Source organism: Chlorocebus sabaeus, chromosome 20 (genome assembly GCF_047675955.1).
Source record: "Chlorocebus sabaeus isolate Y175 chromosome 20, mChlSab1.0.hap1, whole genome shotgun sequence".
NCBI classification, from domain to species: domain Eukaryota; kingdom Metazoa; phylum Chordata; class Mammalia; order Primates; family Cercopithecidae; genus Chlorocebus; species Chlorocebus sabaeus.
Genome location: NC_132923.1, coordinates 99,295,988 through 99,310,260, shown reverse-complemented (window position 1 = coordinate 99,310,260; position 14,273 = coordinate 99,295,988). Strand labels below are relative to the sequence as shown.

Genomic DNA, 14,273 nt, shown 5'->3' with positions numbered 1-14,273 from the left:
GTATATCCCTAACAAAGCTTCTAAATCTATCTGTGTCAAAACAGTTAAGATTGTTAATATAAAATGCCACATAAAAGTTAGTATTACATCTACCATCATGCGTTGCTAAATGATGGGAAGATGTTCTGAGAAATGTGTTGTTAGGTGATTTCATTGTTGTATAAACATCAAAGTGTACGTACACAAACCTAGACAGCATAGCCTATGACACACCTAGGCTACAACCTGTACAGCCTGGGTGACAGCATGTGACTGTACTGAATACTGCAGGCAATTGTGACAGAAAGTACTAAGTGACAGGAGTCTTTCAGCTCTATTATAATCTAACAGGACCACCATCATATATGCCATCCATTGTTGACCGAAATGTCTTCATATGGTGCATGACTGTATTCAAACAAAAGGGATTTTATAGGTAGATAGTTACAAATACGAATACAGAGATCAAGATAGACAGGAAAAATTTTCTGCAAGTATATACTCTAAGATATTAATAGTTGTTTATATCTACGTAATAAGATTATGGAGTTTTTTCCTTTTCTATACTGAATTTTTAAAAATATGATCCTTTTGTAGTTTGTAAGTGTGATGATTGGGGATTCACACTCGTGTGAGATGTGTCACCCTCAAACCTTTTCACGTCGGCAAAATACTCATCTGACATGAAAGAAAGATGGAAAAAAAGAATTTTTAAAAATGTAAATGCAATAGCAAACGTTAAATCACAATAGAGACAGTAAAAAACAGCACTGTTTCAGAAACCCAGACAAGCTGGGAAATCTCCAAAAGGCAGTGGAAATGGATTAAGAGCTCAAAATGATAAGGGAAGTGAAGTGACAAGATTTGAGAATCATAAAATGAATGTACAACCTAAGGCTTAGAGATATTTTTAAGAGATATATTTGAGTTATCAGAAGTTCTAGTCAAAGCAGTGGCTGAATAAAACTTTTTTTTTTTTCTTTTTTTTCTTTTTTTTAAGAGACATGGTCTGGCTCTGTCACCCAGGCTAGAGTGCAGTGGCACAATTATCACTCGCTGCAGCCTCAAACTCCTGGGCTCAACTGATCCTCCTGCTTCACCCTCCTGAGCAGCTGGGACTACAGGCACACATCACCATGCCTGGCTAATTTTTAACATTTTTTTGTAGAGACAGGGTCTCACTATGTTGCTCCTGGCCTCAGGCTCCCAAAGTGCTGAGACTACCGGAATGAGCCACTGTTCCTGGCCTGAAGAAAACTTCACCCGGAAAAAAAAAAAAAAAAAAAAAAAAAAAAAAAAAAAAAAAAAAGTTGTGCAAATAAAAAGGTTTACTCAATCAAAAGAAATCCATATTGGTGGCCGGGCTCCGTGGCTCATGCCTGTAATCCCAGCACTTTGGGAGGCCGACGCAGGCGGATCACGAGGTCAGGATATGGAGACCATCCTGGCTAACACGGTGAAACCCGTCTCTACTAAAAACACAAAAAACTAGCCCTAAAAATACAAAAAACTAGCCAGGCATGGTGGTGTACACCTGTAGTCCCAGCTACTTGGGAGACTGAGGCAGGAGAATGGCGTGAACCCGGGAGGCGGAGCTTGTAGTGAGCTGAGATCGCGCCACTGCACTCCAGCCTGGGCGAGAGAGCAAGACTCAGTCTCAAAAAAAAAAAAAAAAAAAGAAAAAGAAAAGAAATCCATATTGGTTAAATGATTATTTTCGGCCAGGCACGTGGTGGCTTATGCCTGTAATCCCAGCAGTTTGGGAGGCAGAGGCGGGCAGATGACTTGAGGTCAGGAGTTTGACACCGGCGTGGCCAACATGGTGAAACCCCATCTCTACTAAAAACACAAAACTTAGCTGGGTGTGGTGGTGCACACCTGTAATCCCAGTTACTCGGGAGGCTGAGGCAGGAGAATCGCTTGAACCCGGGAGCCAGAGGTTGCTGTGAGCTGTGATCACACCACCACACTCCAGCCTGGGTTACAAGAGCGAAACTCCATTTCAAAAAAAAAAAAAAGAAAAAAGTTTGGCTGGGCGCACAGTGGCTCACGTCTGTAATCCCAGCACTTTGGGAGGCTGAGGCGGGCAGATCATGAAGTTGAGAGATCGAGACTATCCTGGTCAACATGGTGAAACCCCATCTTTACTAAAAAATACAAAAATTAGCTGGGTGTGGTGGTATGCACCTGTAGTCCCAGCTACTCGGGAGACTGAGGCAGGAGAATCACTTGAACCCGGGAGGCAGAGGTTGCAGTGAATCGAGATTGTGCCACTGCACTCCAGCCTGTCGACAGAGCAAGACTCTGTCTCAAAAAAAAAAAAAAAGTTTATATTCAACAGTAAGTTAAGTAGGTTAAAGAATTATTCTAACATCCGTGTGCATACGTGTATATGTCATATGTCCAAGTTACGTAGAAAAGAATGAAAGTAACCCTGGCCTCAGACTTCTCCTTGGCAACACCACTACCAGAAGACAGAAGCGGGACCACAGAAAGCAGGGATGCAGGGTGACAGGCCGATCCTATAGCCTCGATTAGGAAGAGAATCGGAAACCATACCACTCGCTTATCTTTCTTGCAAAGAATACAAGCATACTTGAAGGTCCACCCCAGCTGAGAAGCGAATCAAAAGAAACTGTCAGGAATGAAGGCGTGGTGTAAAAAGGTTGTAGGTCTTCACTTATTCACCTCATGTCCAGACTCGGAGACGTGTTGGCTGGTGGGTTCCATCGCCCCTACAGCCTAACTCTACAAGCTTCCTTGCCCTTTCCCGGGACCAGGAAAGGAGGTGGCCGATGCAGCAAAACCATGCAGAGGCCGAGTGGTGGAGGTAAGGGACACAGGACGGGATCCTGCTTCCCGAGACAGAGGGAAGGAAGTAAATTCGGCTTCCTACTGACTTTTTTTTAAAGGGAAGTTAAGAGATTAAGGGACTTTCCACCTCTTTTTCCCTGAGAAATCAGCGGTAAGGCCAACTGCAGGGCTGTGAGAGGGACAGAGGCTTTGTGCAAGGCGTCCAGGAGAAGGCGAGCGCCCAGGGGCTTCCCGCAGACGCACAGAACCGCGCGTCTCCCCTCTGGCCCGGTAGTAAGGGGACGCCTGCATCCTCAGTCCCTCTCGCACACTGGGGAGGGCGACTGACGCTGGGGCGTCCGGGGGGTGACTTTGTGTTCTGGAGAGGGGCGGGGTGCGTGTACAGAGGGTGGCTTCTCTGGGGCGGGTGGGTGGGGCTCCTGCTAGACCGACCGGGTGGCCCCGAAAGGGCGCGGGGACCTCAGGGTGGGGGGCGCGGGCGGCCTTACCCCCGGGCCCGGTGGAGACGGTGACTTGCGCGTAGGTGGCTCCCGCGGCGGCCGCCGGACCCGAGACGCCGTTAAGTGCGGCCACGCGCACGGTGTAGCGCGCTCCGGGCCGCAGGTGCAGCAGCGTGGCGGCTCGCTCCCGCAGCCCGGCCTGGCGCGGTACGAAGGCCACGCGCGGCCCGCACGGCTCGCACGCGCCCGCCGGGCCCTCGCGGCCGCAGCGCAGGCACAGCAGCGAGTAGGTGACGTCCGAGCGGCCTCCCGAGTCGGCCGGCGGCAGCCAGCGCAGTCGCAGCGCCAGCGGCGAGCGGCTCAGGCTGTACTGCAGGTCCCGCGGCGCCGACGGCGGCCCTGAGGCGGCAGAGGGGCGGGGCGGTCAGGGCGGGGCGTGGGTGCCCGTGAGGGGGGCGGAATGCACGAGGGGGGCGGGGGCTGGTCCACCCCCCGGGAGGCAGGAGAAGCAGGGGCGCGAGGGTCAGTCGGGGAGGAGGGAACGGGGCCGTTCATCAAGGGACTGGGTGGATGATGGGGGACGGGGGACGGGAGGGATAGTGGCGTGGGGTCTGTCAGGGAGGAGGGTAGAAGGGACGGCCAGTGAAGGAACAGGGATGGATGAGCGGCAATGGGTCGTGGGAGCCAGTGGGTAGTGGGGATAGGACAGGGGTGAGGGGTCTGGGGTGGGAGGAATGGGGGCGTGGGTTCAGTCAAGGACATTGGAACAGACATGGTCAGTCAGTGAGGGGTCGATGGCGGATGAGCCCGGGGTGAGCCGGAGCACGGGCGAGCAGGAGGAGGGGCTCGCCCCTCCCCCAGGGGTCAGGGATGGGGGCGTGGGAGCCCTTGGGAGGTTGGAATGTGAGAGTGGTGGGGCGGTTGGTGAGGATTTGGGAGGAGGTTAGTGAGGAGCGGAGGATGGGGACCTATAGGGACCAAGAACCGATGGTGCGAAGGAAGGTCGGGAGCCCCCCTTTCGGCTGGAGGGTAGGCAGGGTGAGGAGAGGGCAGCGGAGGGGCGCTCTCCTCAGTGATCCACCAGGCATCCTAACCCCATCCTCTGTCTGGACTCTTGTAGTTGTTCTGGTTCTTCTCGTCAAAGGCCCCGGCCCCCAGGGCGCGCCCAGGCTCCGCTCCCCATACCCCGCCTTCCGGGAGCTGGCCCCCATGTCCGTCCTCGTGGGCCCCAGTGCGGAACCCCTGCCTTCACCACCACATGGATCAGGCCTTCCTCCTTGGCCACCCCCCAACCCACCCTCCGCAGTGCAGCCTGGAGGGGGACTCACGGGTGCAGGAAGCAGAGGGCGGGTCGGTGGGCGAGCGAGCATAGCTGTCCTGGCACACGCAGAAGGTGGAGGCGTTTTCCAGGGCCCGGCTGTGCTCTGGGCACGGTGAGCAGAGGGGCCGCCGCGGGGACACCTTGTAAAACCCTGGGGGACAGGCTGCAGGGCATGGCTGGTGAGAAGAGGGGGCTCCTCCACAGTTTCTCCCCACTTTCCTGACTGGCCTGGTTAGGGCAGCGTTTATCTCCTCAAATTGTGATAGAAAAACAGGGAACTCAGCCACTCCAGTCAGCACTGCCCCGTGGAGTGACTCCTGAACAACCCATTTCCTACCCTTAGAAAATGCTCAGTGTGTTCGGAATACTTTGAAACATTTTACTTTCAGCCGGTCGCGGTGGTCACTCCTGTATTCCCAGCACTTTGGAAGGCCAAAGCCGGAGGATCACTTGAGCCCAGGAGTTGGAGACCAGCCTGGACAACATGGCCAAACCCCGTCTCTATGTATTATTTTTAAAATTACATCTATTAATTCATCGAATCCTCACAACTGTCTGTGAGGTTATATACTTTATCCTCTTTTTATTTATTTATTTTTGAGTCTCCTTCTATCACCTAGGCTGGAATTCAGTGGCCGGATCTCCACTCACTGCAACCTCCACCTCCCAGGTTTAAGCGATTCTTCTGCCTCAGCCTCCTGAGTAGCTGGGATTACAAGCGTGCACCACCATGCCTGGCTACTTTTTTTTGTATTTTTAGCAGAGATGGAGTTTCACCATGCTGACCAGGCTGATCTCGAACTTCTGGCCTCAAGCGATCTGCCCATCTTGGCCTCCCAAAATGTTGAAATTGCAGGTATGAGCCACTGTGCCTGGCCCTTTATCCCCTTTTAAAAATGAGGGAGCTAAGGCTAGGAGAGGTGAGGTTGCCTACAGCTACTGTCCCACAGCCTGTGGGATTCCAACCCAAGCCCACATCACACCACCCTCAGGACCACTGGAAGAAAATGAGTCAAATTCTGCAGTCCTGCTGTGAGGAAAAGAGGGGAGGAGAAGTGCCCCAAGAGCTGTTCCACAGTTACCCAGGGACAAACACATAAGCACGCATGCACACGCGCACACACACACACACACACCCTCCCACCACCACAGTTAGTGCGTCATAAATTCCCAACTGAAAGTAAAGCCAACCAGGTGGAGGGGGGTGGGTGGAGAGAGAAGGGCCAGTAAAAGTTCCCTGGACCATGAGTCAGACCTAGTTCCAGTCTTGACACCTACTCAGTTTGCTTCTCTCACTTCTCAGAACACAGGTTGTTAAGATCACAAGTGTTTCTACCTGAACAACCTGGGTTTGTAGCTGAGTCACACCGCTTATTTGCTGTGTGGCCTTGAGCACATCAGTTGACCCCTCTGAGCCTTGTGTTGAGTACCTACCTCAAAAAGGTTGTTGGAGGATTGAGATAAAACATGTGAACTACCTAGCCCAGTACCAACCACATTTTCACAATAATGGTAGTAATTACTGTTCCTCCCCTACAGGCCTTAAGTGATAACTGCTAAACACCCACTTTTAAAAAATTTCTCACCAGCTGGGCCAGGTGGCTCCCAGCCCTACCTCTCAGAGCTTGGGTGGTTCTCACCTTGTTCCCTGGCCCTGTCCTCTAGTCTAGCTGGCTGCTCTCCAGCTCCAAGAAGACGCAGTACAACAGAAAGGGTGCAGGCTAGCCCTTGGGAAGAACTTTTCGCCTGTGTGGCAGAAGAGGGAAGGGGACTAGGATTTCCGCTGTCTGGAAGGCATAGGTTTGAGAGGGTCCATCTCGCTCAGAGTGCTGGGCATCACAACTCTGGGGAGGGGCTTGGCAGCCCAGGAGCCTTCAGAAGCCTCCTCTGCCTGCAGAACAGAGCATGGGCCAACTATCCCTGTGGTCTGGTGGGCAGCAGAGACCCAGGCTGGGACTTGGAAAGCTTGGGTTCTAGTGTTGGCTGGGCCACTCCTTGTGCCTCTCTGGCCTCAAGGAAGCATTGGTCAAATAGCAATAACAACCATGCCCTGCCCACCTCTGTGGTGAAATAGGAGAGCAAGTGAGAGCCTAGATAAATGATCTGTTCACGGGGCTTCACAGCAAAAGGGGAAGAATGCTGGAGGCTCCCTCCCCACAAGTGGATGAGGGTGGCTGCTGTGCTAGAGGTGGGTGGGCCATCAGTGACCACAGTGGTATCTCTGCTGTGTGAGGCTCTGCTTAGAAGGAGTTTGTGCTGAAGAGCAGATTCAGGGATTCCTGACTGCCAGCCCCTCCCTCTCTTCAAGGTCAGAACTTCAGAGATAATGTAGCTCAGCTCCCACTGGCCTGGTCCTCCGGCAGCTTCCCCAGCAGTAGCCACAGTCTTTGTCACATACTTTATCATGAGGCACTCACCCGCTTCTGAGGCTGCCTTTGTTGAACAATGCTGGCAGAAAGTGCCTGTTAGGATGAGCCCGCATTAGCTTCCCTGTCTGTAATGCCCCTTGTGCCACCCCATCACAGGGGCTCATTGTTCCCTATGGAGCCTTAGAGAACATATCTGCTTAGGTCCCTTGGCTCCAAGGCAATCCCACTGAGTTGTTTTCTGTTTGTTTGTTTGTTTGTGGCAGGGTCTTGCTCTGTTGCCCAGACTGGAGTGCAGTGGCACAATCATAGCTCACTACAGCCCCCACCTCCTGGGGCCAAGCAATCCTCCCACCACAGCCTCCCAAGTAGCTGGAACCACAGGCATGCTGTGCCACCATGCCTGGCTAATTTTTTTGTGTGTAGAGATGGGATCTCCCTGTGTTTCCCAGGCTGATCTTGAACTCCTAGCTCAAGCGATCCTCCTGCCTTGGGCTCCCAAATTGCTGGGATTACAGGTGTGAGCCACTGCATCTGGCCCTAGCAGAGAATTAAAGATACTGGTTACATGCCCTGATTTTTTCCCCCAAAGGAAACCCCAGTTCTTTCACTAATTTCTCTAATGGCTAACAGAGGGAGAACAAAAGTCAAGGTCACTAAAGAGAAACAAAAAGTGGAAAAGAACATCTTAGCTCTATTTCCCCCTTATCCATCTACTTTTAGAGGGGAGCCCGTGTTAGCTGCAGAAGGCACTTGGAAGGCCTTAACTTTCTAAATACAAATCCAATCATTTCTCTTCCCTTCCTAATATCCTCCAACAGCTCCCCACTGCCAACCACTCTACCCATGGTACAGTGAGCTCGTCCTTTCACATCTCTGGGTCTTGTTCTATAACTCCTTATATCCCTTTTCTCCTGGCAAACTTCTATACTTCTCCAAACCCCAGTTCAAATAACATCTCCCTTGTGAAGCTTTCCTTGGCATTGTCCCCAGCTGCCCACTCCCCAAGGCAGAGCTGAGGCCATTACAAGTGGCCTTTTTCTGGTCTCATCAGACATGGATTGGGTTCCTGAGTCTCTTTGTCTGTCTCTCTCTTTCTCCCTCATTTCCCAGAGAAACCTCCTCCTCTCACTCCTGATCCATTCATTCAGCAAATAGTTTTTAGCGTCTATTAGGTAGACTCTATAGATACACAACAATGAATAAAACAGACAAGGACCTTACTGTCCATTTGTACAGATGCCCTCCCTCCCACCTTATAGGGAGAAGGGAAGCCATCAGTCGGTAATTCCCTCAACATCTGCCCATCAAAACACACAAATGCCCCCATCCACAACCATCTCCCATCTCCTCCTCCCTTTCAGTCCTAGAGGAGGGAATGAGCCACCTCCTGTTGAAGGCCAGCCCCTCTGTCTCCACCCTGGATCTCTCCCTTTAACCTCATTGAAGACTACATTCCATCAGTCGTCTCCCCTCTTGGTAGTGAAGCAGTAAAAAGTGTTCCATTTTGGGTGCGGGCAATAAGGGCACAAACTAAAGAGTGTGTAAAAACAATAATAAAACTGACTAAAATCTGGCCTGCTTTTTATTAGCAACATGCACCAGCAATTCTAGCCCACATCAGTAATAAAATACTCCTGTCTCCTGGGACTGGGATGGGGATATGCCCATATACACAGTTGGTACCCCAGTGGCTCTTTGTCCTTCAGCATACAAACAAGTCTCTCCCATCTATAATAAAACTCCTCTCTCAACCCAATGTTCTCCTCGAGATACCTCCTCTTCACCTAATTCAAATCCAGGCTTCTAGACTCCCTGACTCAAGCTCTTCAACTTCCTTTATCCCTCAGTCTACTGCAACCTGGTCTCTCTGTCCATCACTCAGCTGCAATTGCTCTCACCAAGGCCACCAACTGGGCACTTTCTAACCCTCAACTTACCTGACTGCTTCCCAACTCTGTAGGCCATTCCTTCCTGGACACCTCTATCTCTCTTGGCTATCATAATATCACACTCTCCTGGTTCTCCTCCATACTCTGACCACTCCCTCTTAGCCTTTTTAATGGGCTCTGTATTTTCTACCTGTCCTTAATATTGCTATTCTATGAGTCTTCATTGTTGGCCCTCTTGGCTTCTTACCCCACACATTCTGCCTGGTCTGTCCCAACCACACCCACAGCTTCAAGTACTGTCTCTCTCTTGCTGAGCTCCAAACCCACTTTCTAGCTACCTCCACTGGAATGCACCATGGACATCATAAATATGATGTATCTATCCGTGTCCTGTGTTCTGTACCCCAGTGAATTATCCCTCTGTCCATTCAATCCCCAGTAGCATGTAAGTCAAAGTGGACTCCTTTCTCCTCCTGTAACACATGGTCACTAAGTGCTGTGGCTGCTAACTCATGATCCCATCTGTCCTCATCTCTCAATGATCTCTGCTACTATCTTAGTTCAGCCCTTGTGCTCTTTCTCCTGCACTATTGCACCATCTTCCTTCTTCATCTTCTGGCTCCTAATTATTCCCTCTTCAATCCTTTCTTTGCAATTTCAGCTTGAGTGATATTTTGAAAATACAAATCTGAGCATGTCAGATCCCTGCTTGAAATCCTCCCCATTGGCCTACAGCATAAAGTCTAAGCTCTTTATCCCAACATTCAAGGCCCTTCACAATTTCCCCCTGCTCCTTTCATCCCCAACACTTCACTCCCATACCCCCACATGCCCTCTGCTCTAACCACATTTAGTTACATAGGCCCAGGCATGCTGTGTTCCTTCCTGCCTCCATGCTTCTGCATGCAATTCCTAAGCTTAGAATGCTCTAGGCTGCCTGGGAAAAAGGACCTTCTCACCTTCCCTGGGAAGTCTTCTCCGGGAAGCCTTCTCCATGCTTAGAATTAGGTTCTCCCTTCCATGCTTCCTTCGCTCTCTGTTTATATATCACACCCTATAGTAACCACTTTTTCACCCAATGCATTTTCACTAAACACCTACCATATGGCTTATCCTGTTATGGATGCTGGGGCTGCTGACACTAGTAAGGCCCAGTGCCTGAGGTCAAGAAGTTCCTAAACTAGTGTGTGGTCCTTGTAGTCCCACCTACTCAGGAGGCTGAGGCAGAAGGAATGCTTGAACCCAAAAACTCAAGGCTGTAATGCACTATGATCATGCCTATGAATAGCTGCTACACTCAAGCCCAGGCAACATAGACAGACCCCCATCTCTAAAAAAATAAAAGAAGGTCTTAATCTAGTGATGAAAACACACATAAGTAGATCACTGCATACCATGGGGTAAGTACAGAAATAGTTTTCAGTGAATACTGGAGAGTACAGAGGTGGATCCTAACTATATCTGGAGAGCTCAGGAAGGTTCATGCCTCCCAGTCTTTCACTAAATTACAATTTCTGCAGGGAGGAGATGGTGGCATTCATCTATATACATATAATAAGCCCTCAATAAATGCAGCTGGCACATCCTCAATTCATATTGGATGGATGATTGAACAAAGGGATGAGAGCAAATTTAGTCACTTCCTCCCATCCTCCCACCACTCTGTGTATCCCTCTGTTATAGCATATATTTACCCTCTTGTGATTTTTAAATTTTTGCATCTCTCCATCTAGACTGTGAACTTCTTGAGAGTTGGGACTATGTCTGACTCATTTCTGTCACCCTGGCACCCAGAAAAGGACATGGTTTAGAAAAAGCATACCTTGATCTTTCTATATTAAGTATACACATTCATAACCCCATCCTCACTCTCTGTGTCCAAAGCCACAGGCAGGAGAGAGAATGAGAGGTCTGTTCCTAATGCCCCCACCAGCCTAAGAACCCAGCAAAACCCTCAACATGAAGGATCTCCCCCAGGGAGCACACTGATTGTAGTTCAGAGAGTGGGATGTGATCTTAGTAACCATCTAGTGCAACCTCCCAATCCCTCTCTCCAGCATGAAAATCCCCCCACCAGTCTCTAACTTCCAAGTATGTGGTCTGTGACTGGGATATTCCTCTCTGTATGCTGCCAATCCCACTAGTCTGAAGCTTGGGCTGTTGTAGAGTTCTTCCTTATGCACAGGGGAGACCACATGGTGTCATACAAAGAATGTGAGAGTTGGGCAAGCCTGAATTCAAGTCCTAGCTCCCCATTTCCTAACTTTGCAAGTGAGGTACTAATCTCTCTGAGGCTCTGTTTCTTCATCTGTGAAATAGAGATAAGAATGACTTCCGGCCGGGCGCGGTGGCTCAAGCCTGTAATCCCAGCACTTTGGGAGGCCGAGACGGGCGGATCACTAGGTCAGGAGATCGAGACCATCCTGGCTAACACGGTGAAACCCCGTCTCTACTAAAAAATACAAAAAACTAGCCAGGCGAGGTGGGGGGCGCCTGTAGTCCCAGCTACTCCGGAGGCTGAGGCAGGAGAATGGCGTAAACCCGGGAGGCGGAGCTTGCAGTGAGCTGAGATCCGGCCACTGCACCCCAGCCTGGGCGACAGAGCCAGACTCCGTCTCAAAAAAAAAAAAAAAAAAAAAAGAATGACTTCCTTGGCCAGGCGCCGTGGCTCACGCCTGTAATTCCAGCACTTTGGGAGGCCGAGACGGGCAGATCACGAGGTCAGGAGATCGAGGCCATCCTGGCTAACACGGTGAAACCCCGTCTCTACTAAAAAATACAAAAAAAATTAGCCGGGCGTGGTGGTGGGCGCCTGTAGTCCCAGCTACTCCGGAAGCTGAGGCAGGAGAATGGCATGAAACCCGGGGGCGGAGCTTGCAGTGAGCCGAGATCGCGCCACTGCACTCCAGCCTGGGCCCCAGAGCAAGACTCCGTCTCAAAAAAAAAAAAAAAGAAAATTCTTTTAGGCTGGGCGCAGCGGCTCACGCCTGTAATCCCTGCACTCTGGGAGGCCTAGGTAGGTGGATCACTTGAGGTCAGGAGTTTGAGATCAGCCTGGCCACCTGGCCAACGTAGGTGAAACCCCGTCTCTACTAAAAATACAAAAATTAGCTGGGCGTGGTGATATATGCCTGTAATCCCAGCTACTCAGGAGGCTGAGGCAGGAGAATCGCTTGGACCCGGGGGTGGAAGTTGCAGTTAGCCGAGATCAGGCCAGTGCACTCCAGCCTGGGTGACAGAGCAAGAGAGACTCCGTATCAAAAAAAAAAAATACTTCCTTTATTGCCATGAAAATAAACGAGGCGGCCTGTGTGAGGTGCCTAAGATAAAGGTCCCTAATGCCTCCTTAGCTAGTCAATTTCACCTCCTAGTACGTTCACTCATTGGCCCTGACTGGACCCACTGGAAACTCCACAAACTTCAGGGCTTTCCTTGCGCTCCAGAGTCCAAGGCTTCTCCACTGCATCCCGACCCCACCCCCGCCTCTCCTCATCTAGGGCACACTCTCTCTCAATTGCCACCTACGCTCTACACTCCCACCCCACGGCCCCCAACCAGCTGGATACCTTCGCAGATGTCACCACGCTCCTGGAATCCCGCGCTGCAGCTGCAGCGGCCCACAGGCACCAGCCACTCGCCGTCAGCGCCGCAGTGCATGCGTGGGGGGCTGCCAGGCTCCCCTTCCGAGTGCGCCACGCACGTTCCGGCCACTTCCACCAGTGTGGAGAAGGCACTCTCGGCTGCGGTGGCTGGGAATGCGGCCAGGCCCCGCACAGTGGCACGGCACTGCTTGTAGTAGACGCGTACCGAGACAAGCGCCACGCATGCGCCCACGTCCTGAAAGGCCAGGTGGAAACCCCGCCGGCTGAGTGGGCCGATCTCGCGCACCTCTGTGTTCAGCTTCATCTTGCGCTCACCCAGGTCGCCCTGCGTGAAACTCTCGTCCGCTGCGATCGTGTCGATTTTGCGGGGCCGGCTGCCGCCTAGGCGGGGACGCCTGCGGCCCAGGTCGGCCTCAGTTTCCAGGTAGTAGACGTTGAAGGTCTCCTTGCAGGTGCCCGCGGCGCCAGGGATGCTGCTGCAGTCACGGAGTGTGAACTGCAGCTCCACGAAGATGCGCTGCCCGCGGCCGCGGCTGATCCAGCCAGTCTGCAGCCAGTTGTCTTGGTTGGGCTCCAGCACATTGCACACTTGGTATGTGCGGATGGGACGGTCGTGTTCATCCACACCGCTGATCTCCTCCCACTGGGGACAAGAATAAAGGGGTGGGCAGCCCAGAGTCAACGTCCTTCCAGGAGGTGGAGCGCTAGCAGTGACTCCTGACTTCTTTCTCACCACCATGCACACCCCGGAAATTGTAAGATGCAGCGCTGGGAGAAACTTTGGAAACAAATGATCCCAATCTTTATTTTTATAGATGGGGAAACTAAGGCTCCAGAGTGAGAGCGATTTGACCAGGTATGCACATCAAGTTAGTGGTGGAGCTAGGAATGGTGCCTGTAGTCTCCTGACTCTCCGACCAGTGCCCTTTGCACTCCACCAAGCTGCTGTTACAGCCCACATCATCCCACCCCTACCCCAAGTCTCCAAGCCTCTTTTAGGACTCCCAGTCTTGCTTGCTCTGTCAATCAATCAACAACATTGCTTGGAGGATCTATTACTATGTGCAAGCCACTGTCCTGTATTAGCTCCATCTGGATGCCAGGTTTCTGTTCCTAGACAGCCAGTTCTGTCCTCACTTATTCACTTTTTTTTTTTTTTTTGGACTGTCTAACTGCCTGAAGACTCAACGTTTTCTAATAGGCAACTCTGGCTTGAAGCCAGGGCTGCTGGAGACCACACACTCTGAGGAGCACTTTTGTCTGATGTAAACATGAGGAGCTGAGGAGACTGTGTCCTGGACCACCAGAAGATCCCTGGGACAGGGAGGGACACTTGTGCACTTACCCCATTACTCGGCAGTGCAGTCCAGCCCAGCTCGGCCTGGGAGGCTTTGGAATCCAGGAGGATGACTAAGGAGAGGGGAAGACAGAAATGTCAGAAATCGAGAACGTCAGTTTAGCAAGAGAGTGGAATCCTTTGGTGAAGTCCCTGTAAATTTGCTGAGAGAATGCAAAATGTGACAAATGATATGGACAAGTTTTTCCTACTTCATAAATCCCCAGGAGGGGGTGTGAATAGCTCAAATCCAGAGAGAGGTAGCCACAGTCAGTAGGGAAGGAGCTTGTATTCAATTCCTGGGGCTACTGTAACAGATTACCACAAACACAGTGGCTTAAAACAACATATTGTTTTTCTGTTACAGTTCTGGAGGTCAGAAGCCCAAAGCCACTTTCACTGGTCTAGAGTCAAGGTGTCAGCAGGACTGTTTTCTTTTGGAGGCTCTGAGGGGAGAATTCATGTCCTTACCATCTTCAGTGTCTGGTGGCCGCCTGTAGTCCCTGGCTTGTGGTCTCCTCCT

General features: G+C 51.3%; 1 protein-coding gene and 1 non-coding gene across 2 annotated transcripts in view; one reads left to right on the top strand and one right to left on the bottom strand.

Moving 5' to 3' along the window:
• EPHA10 (EPH receptor A10) overlaps nucleotides 1–14,273 on the bottom strand; it is a 45,362-nt gene that overhangs the window by 29,275 nt on the left and 1,814 nt on the right. Inside the window, exons 2-5 of the mRNA XM_007979347.3 lie at nucleotides 13,760–13,824; nucleotides 12,379–13,057; nucleotides 4,562–4,717; nucleotides 3,282–3,632 (exon numbers count right to left, since the gene is read on the bottom strand). Of these exons, the coding sequence (XP_007977538.3) occupies nucleotides 3,282–3,632; nucleotides 4,562–4,717; nucleotides 12,379–13,057; nucleotides 13,760–13,824 (1,251 nt within the window). The remainder of the gene's footprint in view (nucleotides 1–3,281; nucleotides 3,633–4,561; nucleotides 4,718–12,378; nucleotides 13,058–13,759; nucleotides 13,825–14,273) is intronic.
• LOC119626496 (small nucleolar RNA U13) lies at nucleotides 565–663 on the top strand. Its single transcript, XR_005242670.1, has one exon. It is a non-coding gene; the product is annotated as a small nucleolar RNA U13 (small nucleolar RNA).